At 40.2% G+C, this 13,706-nt stretch overlaps 1 protein-coding gene across 2 annotated transcripts; it reads left to right on the forward strand.

Annotated features, from left to right (window-relative positions):
- Window positions 1-4,553: 4,553 nt before the first annotated feature.
- dmrt2b (doublesex and mab-3 related transcription factor 2b) lies at window positions 4,554-10,628 on the forward strand. 2 transcript variants are annotated; one of them, XM_074634972.1, is made up of 3 exons: window positions 4,554-5,507; window positions 8,120-8,222; window positions 9,654-10,628. In XM_074634972.1, exons 1-3 carry the CDS (start codon window positions 5,088-5,090, stop codon window positions 10,472-10,474), a joined length of 1,344 nt encoding a protein of 447 aa, XP_074491073.1. In that variant the 5' UTR covers window positions 4,554-5,087; the 3' UTR covers window positions 10,475-10,628. The 2 variants fall into 2 exon arrangements, with proteins under 2 accessions (XP_074491073.1, XP_074491074.1); XM_074634973.1 differs by having other exon boundaries at window positions 5,003-5,483.
- Window positions 10,629-13,706: the final 3,078 nt, after the last annotated feature.

Consider the following 13,706-nt stretch of genomic DNA (forward strand, 5'->3'; position numbering starts at 1 on the left):
TTCATTGTGCCACACCCCACCCTTCTAAAAAATGTCATTCAAATCCATCGCAGACTTTTGGAGTAATCCTGGTAATGGACAAACAAACAAACAAACAAACCAACGCCGGTGAAAACATAACCTCCTTCCTAGACCTTCGGCCTTGGTGGAGGTAATGAATATGTAATGTTCACATGAAATCCAGTGCAAATTTTGTCAGAAAACATTTGCAGCAGAAAAAGAGTGCAATATACATCATCTTCTTGGTGAATTGTGGAGACTGTGTGCAAGACACCATGTGTTCAATCTTTTTTTCATTGGGAAAAAAATTCTAGGCTTGGTGTTAAAGGCCTTTGGTTATTACCATTTCCCTGTGGGTACTGAAGTCCCCTGGGGGAAGCTTCCTTTGATACTGCCTTCCTTGCTTCCTTTGACTGTGTCCTTTCATACATATGGGGTCAGCATGGCTGCTGCTTTTCACATGACGAGGAGGAGTTTTACCAAGAGTGAAATGCTCTCAGTATCTGCTGCAGATTCCCTTTGAGTGTTAGCTGGAGCGCTCTGGAAAACTGGAGGTACACCGCCGCCAGTTGAACCTGGCAGCGGGCAAGTTTGCTCCTTTTACCCCACTGCTCTATCTATGCTGCAGAATTCTGTTTGACAGTGACAAGACACAGTATACTACTGTAAAATACATGTTCTATTCATACTTAATACTTTCCCTGCAAAAGTCCATCCTGTCCAGAGATTTGAAGATAGTCCAGGTGTTATTATACAACCCTAGAAGCATTGAATCTATCTAATATTTGCAAAGACTGATGATTTTATACCTCTTATATACCTTTTTCTAATGTCAGTGGTACCAAACTGTGTCAGACCTCCAGATTATTGAAAAGGACAAAGTGTCATCAGCTACATTGCATTTATTGGTTGAATCACTTTGGTGACCATATTCTGAAGCTCAGCTGGCTGTGGCTCCTGCCTACGTCTTTGATATCCGATCTTTTAACCTTTTATGAGCTAACAACATCCTGAAATTTCATGGCAGGGCACGTCTGGCCACGGCTAACTCTGGACCACAAGTGACTGGGCCTTTGCCATCTGAGCCCCTGAGCCTGCTGTGTGGAAATAATATATACAGTGTCAGCCATATACGGTATATTCAAAACGCTTCCAGCAGCAAAAGGCCCTGGGCCAGACTCAAACCTGCAGTAAGGACTCAGCCTTAATGGTACACACTCTACCCGGTGAGCTCCCAGGTTGCTTCCCATTTGCATTTGTTTTACCTTTTAAATTTACACATGGAATGAATATTGGTCAGCCAAGACATTGACCTTGACACACACAGTATGTTTGATTCTTCGTCTTTATTTTGGTCAATTAATTTACAGATACACTCGCAGTAAATATGCTTCACAATAACAGAATCGGAATGTCCTTTGACCGCAAGGTCGGCGATTCGACCCCTGACTCCTGCTGTCTGCATGTCGTAGTGTCTTTGAGCGAGACCTCTGCATTTAACCCATTCTACAATTCTTAGGATGGGTTAAATGCAGAGGTCAAATTTCATGTATGTATGAAGTTTAAGTTTGTTCAGTTTTAAGTTAAATTTGTATTTTTTTTATTAAATGTTTTAAAAGTTTAAAGGTACCATTTGTAACTTTCAGAAATGCTTGTTAACAGCGACACCTGTGGCCGTTAAGTCAACGAAAGTCAGCGTCGGGCTCGCGCTTGCTCGCTCTAAATAGACATGAACAAGCATCGCTCAAAACAGTGAGGCAACACACGTCAGCTAAAACCACAATATCACTCTATATTTCAGCTGCTTGACAGTAATGTTAGCTGACCAGACGGAGGTCTCTCCATGAATCACTGCTGATCCTAGTGTTGGCTTTTCCTGCTTCAGCCTCCGGGGCTGAAGCAGGAAAAGAAACGTTATCGTCTCCCAACTGCACCCGCAGGGAGACACCAGCACCCGGTCGGAGACAACAACGTTTCTCTCTGCGGAGCTCCGTCACTTCACAAGACACGGGAAACCTCTGTTGGTCTGGTGAAGCTGCAGCATTTATTTCTGCACAAACGTCCACTGTACATTCAATAGATATTCTCAGAGCTAAACGAACTCTTCTTCAGTGTGGAATGAGCGCGCGTTCACGTCTAGAGGTGGAGCGAGTATGCGAGAACGCGCATGCTGTGAGTGAAGGCAGCAGGCAGAGGAGGAGAGACTTCAGCCACATGCGAGCGCGCATACGCGAGCGCGTGCATGTGTCCCGACCCGGTACATTTATACGCTTAAAAAGTTACAAACAGTCCCTTTAATTTTTTTTTCTGTTTTTTTTTTGTTTAAAATATATTTTAACTAGTATAGCCATATATACATAATGAGTTAATCATTGTTAGCCTGAAGCATGAAGTGGTAATTGTGAAACTAAAGTTCTGTGACCTAAACTTGTAGGTGCTGTAGTGAAGAACCACCTGAGATAGTCCCATCAGGATCTGGTTATAGAAAGCACTGAAGCATCCGGTGGAGAACAACATGATGATGTGTTGGGCCACATTGTGGAAATCTAATTTACAAGTTATTTAAATGCCTAATCCCTGTGTAGCCTTGGATGGTGGTAAAGTGGAAATCAAACAAATGAGTTAACCCTGAATGGAAGAACTACCCTGGATGTAATTACAGAAGTGAACCAGTAGGGAGCACACTTTTCATACCAGCTCAGTGGAGTCTATGCTACTGTATTTTGGCTCACAACACTCCACTCACTGCCCTTGCCTGTATTAGCATAAAGTGTACTCTGCTGAGGAGGTGAGTGCAGCATATCACCAACCTCCAATGAAATTCACTGTATGCATAATCTGCTCCACACATGACAGTCTAAGGGCAGCCTGTATTAATAATAAAAAAATTATAAATATTAACATAATGAACATAATGAATTACCTGACATCAGTACACAATTCAATTAATTTTCCAAAATAAAGGTGAGAATTAGAGTAATTCAGTCCTAGTAAACCGGTGTTAAGAACACTTATCTAAACAAGCTTTATTATGTGAGTATTTCAATGGTTTCCATTATTCTGTTTTAGGCACAGAACTGGTGACACTAGAAACATCAAGAGAGACATTAAATCATTGAATTATTTAACAGTATAATGAATAAATATGAGTGTGAAGAAGACTCCTAGGTAATATGAAAATGTAATTCTTCCTCCCTCTCTCTGTCTGTCTCTCATTTCACCACTTCTCCCCAAGGCGCGTGCGTAATTAGTCCATATTGTACCAGACTGGTAAAACACACAGATCACATATATATGCACCCTAACGGACACATAACAGAAGTGTGTGTTTTAAAGCAAGCCTAATGTTAAGCTCGCCTTAACTATTATTATAATAATGATGATTGTTATGGTGGTTGACTCTCCTTGTTAAAATGTGTTGATTTTTTTTAATGCTTTTGCATCTCCACTCACAGAGCACCTCTGGTTTCACAACAGCTTCTTCCCATCTACAATAAGACTGGTGGCAAAGGACGTTAAAGAGGGACACAAATACCCCACACCTCACCTCCATATACCATTATTGACACAGTACACCTGAACTGAATGGACTGTAATGCTGTGCAATATGCTGCATCCCACTGTGTAATTGTCTGAAATATATTAATTATTTATTTTTTAAAATATTTTTATGAGAGCTATAAGTTCTTTTAACATGGTCATGGAGCATATATACAGTATATTTGTATTCTGGGGGTATCGTTCCTATGCAGAGGGTAGTTTAGTTTATTTATTGACTACACTGAGGGCATTTTATGTTTTAATAATTGATTTATTTATTGTGTTGTAGTTGAATGTGCTACTTATTTTGTTCTGTAATTACCTTGTGCCTTTTCTACCTTTTTTTTTCTTCTTAAAGCTGACTCGGTGTAAACTGCTCAGAATTCCATGTATAAGGTGCAAATGGCAAATAAATGACAATTTACATAAATGCTGATCTCTCACCCAGAAGTATTTTGAGATGAGGGTCAAAAGCAAGATAAAGGAGCACAAAGTGCATAAGATAAAAACGAATAAAAGAATATAAAAGTATAAGTTAAAAGAAAAAAATTAAAAGGATAATAAAAACAATCAAAAGACAGTAAAGTGCAGCATTTGATCAATTAAAAAAAAAGCGTCTGAGACCAGTTTTTGGTCTTGAGTCTAGATTTGAAAGTGGCCACTGTTGGTGCATCTCTGATCTCATCTGGAAGTTTGTTCCACAGTTGAACAGCGTAGCAGCTAAAAGCAGCCTCACCATGTTTCCTTCTGACCTTTGGTACTACTAATAGATGTTTGCTTTGCTTTTTTAAATGCTTTTTCTTTTTTTTTTCTTCTTTTTTTTTACATAAATGCTGATCTCTCGCCCAGCAGTATTTGGAGATGAGGGTGTGGCAAGATCCCAAATCTCTTGAAAGATGAGAAGCACTATGAAGGTGGGCAGGGCAGGTAGGCTAAAGTACAGTGTAAAGGGTTTATATGGAGAGGGAGTTGCTTTTGCTGCAAACAGGCTTCCCCCAAATCTTTACGCACTGGTCCTGAGTCAGGAGCTCAGCATTGTGTTCTTGGAAACAGCGTCAGAGGAGCAGCTGAGAGAGGCTTAACATTTCAAACGCCTGGCGGTAGGCGGCAAAGTTTCCACCCTGAACACACTATGGTCATGTAGCAGCAGCAGCAGGCTGGAGCAGCAGGACACCTCACCTCACCTCAAGGCTGTGTGGTGTTATTAGTTTGCTAGTAAAGTTGTGGTGGTGGGCAGAGCCTCTTTGGATCACTCTCAATGCGTCGTTTTGGTTTATGTCTGATGGAAGATGTATTTCAATTAGTGCAGAAGAGTTCAATCCGTGCGTAAAACAAGAACACTGTTGTGATTTATCAGTTCTCCTTGACTTTTTTACCCAGGAATTTTTTGGCAGACTATTAATGTATTTCTTAAAGTATAGGCCTGATTCTAATACAATAAGTAATCACGTTTAATTTGAGTTAACTTTTCCATCTTTTGCGTAAAAGTCTGCTCAACATATAGTGCACCACCACCACGGATTAAAAGTGGGTGTTATTAGTCATAGATGTCCTCTCAGCTGGAAGGAGGAGGCCTGCAGCTGGAGACCACAGCAAAACTTCATCATGTGCTCAAATCCGAAGAAGTTGTTGACGTGACCAGTCCTGACGGATGCAGCTGCAGCAGCAGCCTTGGGGACGGAGGGGAGAATAAAAAAGTGTCCCTGTCTTCTCCTCCTCCTCCTCCTCCTCCAGAGCGCCATCAGCAGCAGCAGAAACCGCGCAAGATGACCCGGAGTCCCAAATGCGCCCGCTGTCGGAACCACGGCGTCGTGTCGTGTCTGAAAGGCCACAAGCGCTTCTGCCGCTGGAGGGACTGCCGCTGCGCCTGCTGTCTGCTGGTGGTGGAGCGGCAGCGCGTCATGGCGGCGCAGGTCGCTCTGAGGAGGCAGCAAGCTGCGGAGGTGAGGAGAGAGCATGAGGGGCAGGTGGGGCAGGTAGGTCAGTGATGGAGGAGAAAGAAAACCTATAGTAAAATAGAGGATAAAAGTGATAACCACACTATAATTTCACTACTAAAACAGTAAATATTCGTGAGATATCACAGCGTCAATTGTATGAAAAGACAATCATGATGGTTGGCATTGTATTGGAACAAAACGTGGCACAGTTTAAACTCATAAATACATTAATCGGATGTGATGACATCACAAGTTTGAGTTTTAGTACTCTAGTTTTTGGATTTGGGAAAAAAGTTGTTCATGTTTACTAATATTTTGTTTGACTGTCTCAGACCATATTAATAACATGTATGAATCTTGAAAATAAACCTAGTTCCCCTTTAAGTTCTCCAAAAATTGATATTTTAAAATCTCTGTCATGCACAAAAATCGTGGTGTCTCACGTTTTACCACATGAAAACAAGTGTGCAATGTGTTTCTCACAATACAGAACTAAAATATTCACAATGTCAGAAAATTCCAAAAATTCCAAAAAGATTGAGATAATATAGATAAATACTCTCCTAGGAATTTGCTTCTTTTTTTTTTTTTTGGTGCAAGTAAACAGTATAATAACAAAAGAATAGATAAAACGTAAGGATACAAAAATTGTATTTCTACAAATATACAATATATATTGTATCAATACTTTATTTTACTCTTTGCCTGTTTATACCCCCTGATAATCATATATCTACATTACCTAAGCAGCTGAACGATAGTCCGGTGTTGGTCATGTATGGTTTTTCTTTTGTTCCTTTTCCCTGATGATGGGCCTTGAAGCTAAATGGTTGTGGAAGATGTGTATGAAGGTGAAATTTATATATATGTTTGGAAAATTTGAATGTTATTAGTGTAACACAAATATGATGTTGTATATATAGTATGTATGTGATAAATGTAATGTACTTGATTTCGGACCCAAGGAAGACTAACTGGTGCCATTGGTACCAGATAATGGGGATCCTTTTTAAATAAATAAATAAATAGTGGAGGTCTGTTTCTTGCTGGTAATTTACAGCAAGATTTCAACAGTATTAACCTAACCATTAAATTACGCTCATAGGCCGTTTTTTAACTGAACTATAATGCATTCTTAAAAAACATGTAAAATCAGTAAATTAGCTCTGTTCTTCACTCACATGTTGTTATGGTTTGCATTCTGTGCTTGTAGCCAGCTGTAGACACACATTTTTGGAAAAGTGTCAACAAGTCTATTATAGCCTTTTTCCTAACAAGTGTCTTTAATTGTATTTAGTGTGACTATTCCTATGTCTGTAACCTGCTAAGTCTATTTATTTAGGCAAAAAATAATGTTTATTAAAATGTATGTAAAAAATACAACCTAAATAGTGCATTAAAACAAATCAGTAAGATAATGTAAAAGAAAGGTGAAAAACAGCTATGTAATGTATCTTTAAACAGTAAATGAACTGTAAAATACTGTGAAATTAATTAAATAAAACAGTTCAAACTATATTTTTCATTAACAGTACAACGCTGTAAATTTCAGCGACAGTATAATAATGTTAATTTTACAGTAATATAAAGGAAACCCTGCTGCCAGGGGGTATAAACAGGCAAAGAGTAAAATAAAGTATTGATGAAATATTTAAAAGAATGTTGAAAGTACTCAAACATGACTGAAGGTCAGAGTATATATTTATATTTAACACTAAATAATCCTTGGCTGTATTTAATTTAATGAAGAGAAATCGCAGATAATTACTTTACAATTTACATAGAAGTGCTTAGAAATAAAGCTGCATGGCTGAATTTGCACTATTATTAATGTTTTCAACTCAGAAAGATCATCTCATGGCCAGGACAGAAGACAGATTGATATTTTAAAACCAGCATATATGTATGTACATAACTAAAGGCTAAAGCACATATGGTTATGTTTTTCAGCATTTCTAGCAGAGTTAGCAGAGCAAAGTTATTTTCTAGTGGGTGTTATTCTAAAGACTGGAGTAAGCTGTTAGGTTAGTTTGTTAAGTTTTATTTGATCAGGAAGTCTGGCTGAGATCAGGATATCTTTAACAAGAAATATCGTACTATACAGTCTATAAACACACACACATCATCAGAACGAGACAATTCAGTCACACAAAGCAGACACACTAAATAAAACATTCACAAATATTAAAAATATCATTAAGTAGTAGTGAGTTTGTTTTGCAGTTCATTCCAGTAATAAAATGTGTTGTAATATAAATTTGCATTTATAACTGAAGGCAAAATGTGAAATAATAAAGTGTTAAGATTTTAAATACATATTTCAGCACCTTGTCATATAAATAAATATTGTTGTTTATATTTTATTAAAACATAATATTACCCAAGATAGCAAGTAGGCTATAGAATAGAAAAGGATATTTAGATGCTCCCCTATACAAAATGACTTGCATTTACACTTAGCAGCTATATTCTTCTAATGAATAGCCAAATATCTCTCATTCTTAAATCTTAGAATCACAAAGAGCTCTACTTGCCTCTTACATAATGTATTATTTCCCTATAATTACCTTTGGGGCATGGCCTCAGTATAATGTGATTATGTCCAAATGTCTAATTCCTGTTCCCATGTTTCTCTGCAGGGTAAGAGGGGGGTCAGGTGTGCAGGTCCGTTGCGGAGGACTGCGTATCAGCGTTACACGAGAGCAGCAGAACCGAGCATACTGGCTAAGAGCATCCTGCAGGGTAAAGTTTAATTAACATCTCTCCTCTCATTAACATACTTCCTCTCTCCTAGACTGCATAGAAAGTGCATTTTTTTTTAGTAAATCAGATGAAACCCTGAAAGTCCACTCTAACTTTTTACTTCATTGCTTTTTAATGCATTGATTTTGTCAGAATCCATGAGAGATCACAAATTGACCAACTATCAAATTAAACTACTTGTCCAGAGTGCATTGTGATTGGTACAAAAACATTTACAAGTCACAAGTAACTTCCTTTTGAGTAGAAGTGCAGTAAAATTCACTTGCACAAAAACTACATAAAGGCCTTTACGCACCGGGAGCGTGACGACTGATGAATAAACAACACAAAAACAGAGTTTTTCAGATACCGATACCAGTATTGGAAATGCGTCCAATACTGCCCAAAATTCGGGAATGGGTGTCGGCGAGTGCTGAAATGCTAACTCATTTCTGCATTTTAGGACTCATTCCTGTATCGCTCTATGGTGTATGTTTTGAATATGTCCGTTCTACACAACGTGATTGGTCGATACCTTTATTCGTGGTGAAAGCTCAGATAAATTGACCTCATTCGGGAAACAAATGTCGCCTTTTGTCACGTAATATTTGAGTTCTGTGTGAAAGTACTCATGACAGAAACAACAGTTTGAAAAAATATCTGTATGTGTGTGCAAATTAATGACACGAAAAAAAAAAACGACCCCTGGTGTGTAAAGACCTTAAATCAGATTAATATTTGAATGATTTGTTAGGACATTGATTCCCTGGAGGTTTACTGTAACCTTAACCGTAATCCGTCCATGTCTAACCCAAACATTTATCATAGCCTTAGCTATATCCTGATTCTAAACTCAACCAAAGTCTTAACCCAAAATAAAGGGTTGACTTCGTGGGTCCCCATACAGATGTTGGTCCCCACAATGTCACTAAACAAACACATATTTGTCCCCACACACACACCTTCACACTCTACTCTTTACCACACACATGCATTATATACAGTACATTATGCTCTAACTGCAACTGCATATTCAAGCCCTGCCTGGGCCCACACTGCCTGTGCTTGTTCTTCTTGAATGTCATTAACCAGCATTACACACTACACACTTAATTTATCTAAGCCAACCAGATCACTGTGTGGCTTCACTATTTCACAACAACAGGCCATTACTGTAATACAGAGTGTGTATTAATACCTGCTGGCTTGCAGTCAAATCCTGCTGGAGGCTTTGTCTTCTTTATAGCCCTCTCTGTGCTCTCAGTAAAACAACAATGACACCACTAACCAACAGCATAATTAAAATAATAAAGAACACACACTACTCAAACATAAACATAACAATTAATTGGTTGGAACAACTTAATTATTCATAAGTGAATTCAATATATGAATACATAACAGCAGCATGTGGCTTTGCTTTCTGTGCAGGGCTCAAACAGGGGGCACCGCCGGAGGGCGACACCTCCTGCTGGTCAAAGCAGACACAACGCGACCAAATGCACTTTACGTGTCCTCCCATCAGCGCCCGGATGAGGAAGAGGCGAGCGTTCGCAGACAAGGAGCTGGAGAACGTGATGCTGGAGCGCGAGCTGAGGCAGAGAGAGCTGCAGAGCGACCTTTCCTTCTCCTCCTCCTCTGCCCTCGTCCCCGTGCTTCACCCTCCGCCTCTGCCCGTCTCCCCTAGCCTCCATTGCTGTCTCCTCAACAAGGACCCCACCGCTGCAGGGGCTTCCAGTTATGTGCCTGTGTATAAATATAAGCCTCTGTACGAGTGTGACTTCCAGTTCTATCAGTTCTTCCACCTAAAGAGCAGGTCGTCCACAGAAGGCGATTATACTGACTTCTTATGCCAAAGCTCAGAGCAAACCAGGGAGGATGAGGAGGACAGAGCAGAGCTGACGCCTCTACCATCACAACAAAGACTCAAACATCACGGCAGCACCTTGCCAGGTATAGACCTTGTCAAACCCCCCTCGAAACCAACAGAAATAATAGACTCAAATGGCTTTTCCACCGTCACACGCTCTATTTTTGGATCAGATCAGGGGATCCTGGGCGGGCCAGACGTCAGTGCACCCAGTAGGACTTATGATCCCAGACCTCTGACAGCTAAGGGCTGGTACGCAGACACTTATGCCGCCCAGGCGGGTCCTCATGCCGACTCTGCGAAGAGCCCTCATGGCAGCTCAGTCAGGACTCCTGCTGTGAGGCCATTACCTTTCTCTGTGGAAGCTCTGCTCAGGGCCTGACAGGCAAATGGAAAGCAGTGTAGTGCACTTTGTTTATGTGTGGACTAAGAACTGATGTTGAGTGAATGAATATAAAAATTGCTGGTTGTGTTACAGGTTTTGAAACACTTTACCTGACAAGAGCCGGTTGCTATAAAGTGTAATATTTATGAACTATGAATTTATCTTTGTATTTCTTTCTTATTTTTCACAAAAATGTATTGAGCTATATATTAACTGTAATTAAAAAATATAACATATATGTACTTGATTACTAATTTTTATTTGTTATGCCTACATTGAGCATATTTTGTACAAATATACACAAAAATTGTAATCCTTTTTTATACTCCTCTGTCAGCAGTGAGGTCAAGATATACTCTCACGTCAATCATATTATGTTCCCTTTTTCCTGCAAGAAGAAATATAAGATACATCCATAAAACAAAGTTGATAAAAAAGTCAAGTAGTGTTTGAACTTGTGCCCCATTTCTTACTTTTTCGCATTGATTTTTAAAATCAAAGTGTAGATGATCTCTCTGTGCTGCTCTCGGGCGCTGCGTGTTAAAACAAACCAGGTGCTGCTTAGAAATCTCTCTTAAATCTTAAGAAAACCAACGCTGGAAGGAGGATCGTGAGGTGAAGCAGGTGGTTTCCCAAGAAGACAGTTAAAAGGAGATAAAGATAAAGATTTCCCCCCTTAAAAAAATAAATCTGTAATAGCACAGAAAGGGCTAACAGCAAAACAAACATACAACTCTGATATTTCTGCATTTGTTTTCTCTCTTTGTGCAATATGCATTCGTTATTTATTGGTGAGTTCTATGGTTGACATTTTGTCACACTGTAGTCTATCATTATGATTGAACAACCTTAAATGTGCTCATCATATGACACAGTTTAATATTTCATAGCGTATCATTTCATCGCACCAACAGAATGAGCGAAGATGGGAAATATTCACCAAAGGGTGCCAGCGTTGCCGAGGCAACATTGTTCTTTATATTGTTTGCCGAGCCTGACGCCGGCCGAGTTCGTTTGAACACGCATTTGATCTATATCCATTTTCCACTTTTTTTCTCCTCCTGTGGGTTTTCTGTTCTGCTCTGTAATCTCGCAGAGATGGAGGTCAGATACTTTTGACAACTCTGGACCTTGTGGCGTCGACACCGAGGTGATAGCGCGCCGCTCCGTGTCTTTGTTTGCTCGTATCTACCAGCATATCAGAGTGCCTTTCTCCCCCACTTCTCACACACACAGACAGACAGAGAGGGGAGATTGGCACAAAAGGAAGACGAGGTAGTGAGCCTGAAAGCACTGAATATGTGCCATTGTTTTTTATGATTATTATTGTACACCATCTGCAGTGATTTTACAATATTAAAACCTCTCCCTTGCAGAGAGCGCAAATTGCCATTTTCACTATGATGATAAAAAGATGAGCATCAGTCACAAAGGGGTGATAATGACTTCTGTGAAGAATAACACAGAGGATATGTATAAATCAATTCCCCTCCCGGCAAAGGGAAGCTCATTTATCCAGTCCCCCCATGTTTCATTCTGGAGTGGTCTTAGATGAGGTGTGTGTGGCGGCTTAATAGATAGCGACCCCGCTCTGAAATGCCATTCACGTTCCACTGTTCTTGTTAGGACTTCGGCAGGGACGGACGGATTAGCTTTATTGTTCCGTGCTTTTTAGAAAGGTTTGAATCGATCTGGAATTGCCAACATTTTCCTTCGTGGGCCGATGGAGGGAAGGAGGGAGAAAGAGGACATGTGGTTGGGGGGGTTATTGGATTCAGGCCAGTTTGCTGACAAAGCAGTTTCAACAGGTTGAAGCATGTTTTGGGATTCGTAACCCTTCTCCTCCCCCCACCCCGCTGCCTTTTTGTCGCCCACCTCTGGCGCTCCTGCTCTTCATTCTGTCGTCGTGCCTCATTTCCATTTCAGCAGGATTGATTTCACTCACCGTGTTCAGGGTAGAAAAGCTTTGCTTTCCTTGTAACTCTGATCTCCATATTTTCATCATACAGACTCTATCAGCAGCAGCAGTGACTGGAAAGATGGGAGGAAATAAAGACAAGAGCTGGCGGGTGTGGGAGACATGACAAAGAGGTTTACGTGTGCTCCTTTAAAACTCTTTTCCTTCACCTCCACCCTATTATTTTAAACTTCTTTCCTCTCCCCTTCCTCCCATTGATAACCAAAGCATTGCAGTCTTTACCTACGCCGCCGTCATAGGCCTGTTCCATGCCTAGCGTGAAGCCATCACACTACTATCAAAATGATCTTTGTTTTCTCATTGCCTTCATGTCCTTTACCACTTTGCAGTGTTTACACAAGCTGTGTGCAAAGGCAGCGACGTGCAGGGAAGGTAAATTCTCATTCGTTTTTTCACAGGACTCCGGCCTCCCTCTAAAACCCGACTGAAGCAGCCAGACCTCTCTAGTTGTTCGATATGATCTACGTATTAGTCTCAGCTCTCCCCTTGGATGGCTCATCAGCAACATTTAGTATCAGGGTTCACTGGAAAGCCTTTGATCGTCCTGCCAGCGCTCCTCATTACAGACCGATAGTGGACTGAAAGCATATGTCTTGGTGTGGCAAGGTCATTTCCCTTGGCACTCCTGAGAGAGCTGCTATCTGAATTTAATAGTGCTATTATGGGATGTCTGTCTGGACAGTGTGAATAACTTCTCCAGGTTGACAAGGACCCCGTTTCTGACACACTGAATGGATAGAAACAGCATGCCGGCTCAAAATATGTTTTAATGATTATCTGGTTGGCTGCATCTGAACTTGTAAAAAGACGAGTTGCTGTGTATTATTATTTTCTTTTTGTAACTCATTTGCTGCGTTGCACTTTTATCTAACTTCCTCTGTTGGAGTAAAAACTGCTCCACAATGGTTTGCAGACAGTTATGAAACAGGAGACAATGGTACAAATCAGTCTTTTGAATAAACTTGATAACTTAATGTCTCATTAGTGACCAAGATAAACTAACGAGTTTGCTAATTAACCGTTAACAGAACATTAGACAGAAGCTCAGTAGGCTTTTGTGACTGACTAACAAGTTAAGGGTTAGCATGCCAGCTGCAGCGGTTCACCAACTAGCCCTACTTCACCAAGCGTCAGATACTGTAAGTAGCTTGCTGGGCTTCTATAGGCTGCGCCATTGTTTTTTAATCACTTTTGGGTTTACTCCAAACCTAAACCCAGCTCATTACACAATAAATAAAAACATTTATTATT

The sequence above is a fragment of the Sebastes fasciatus genome, chromosome 5, assembly GCF_043250625.1.
Source record: "Sebastes fasciatus isolate fSebFas1 chromosome 5, fSebFas1.pri, whole genome shotgun sequence".
In the NCBI taxonomy this organism is placed as follows: Eukaryota; Metazoa; Chordata; class Actinopteri; order Perciformes; family Sebastidae; genus Sebastes; species Sebastes fasciatus.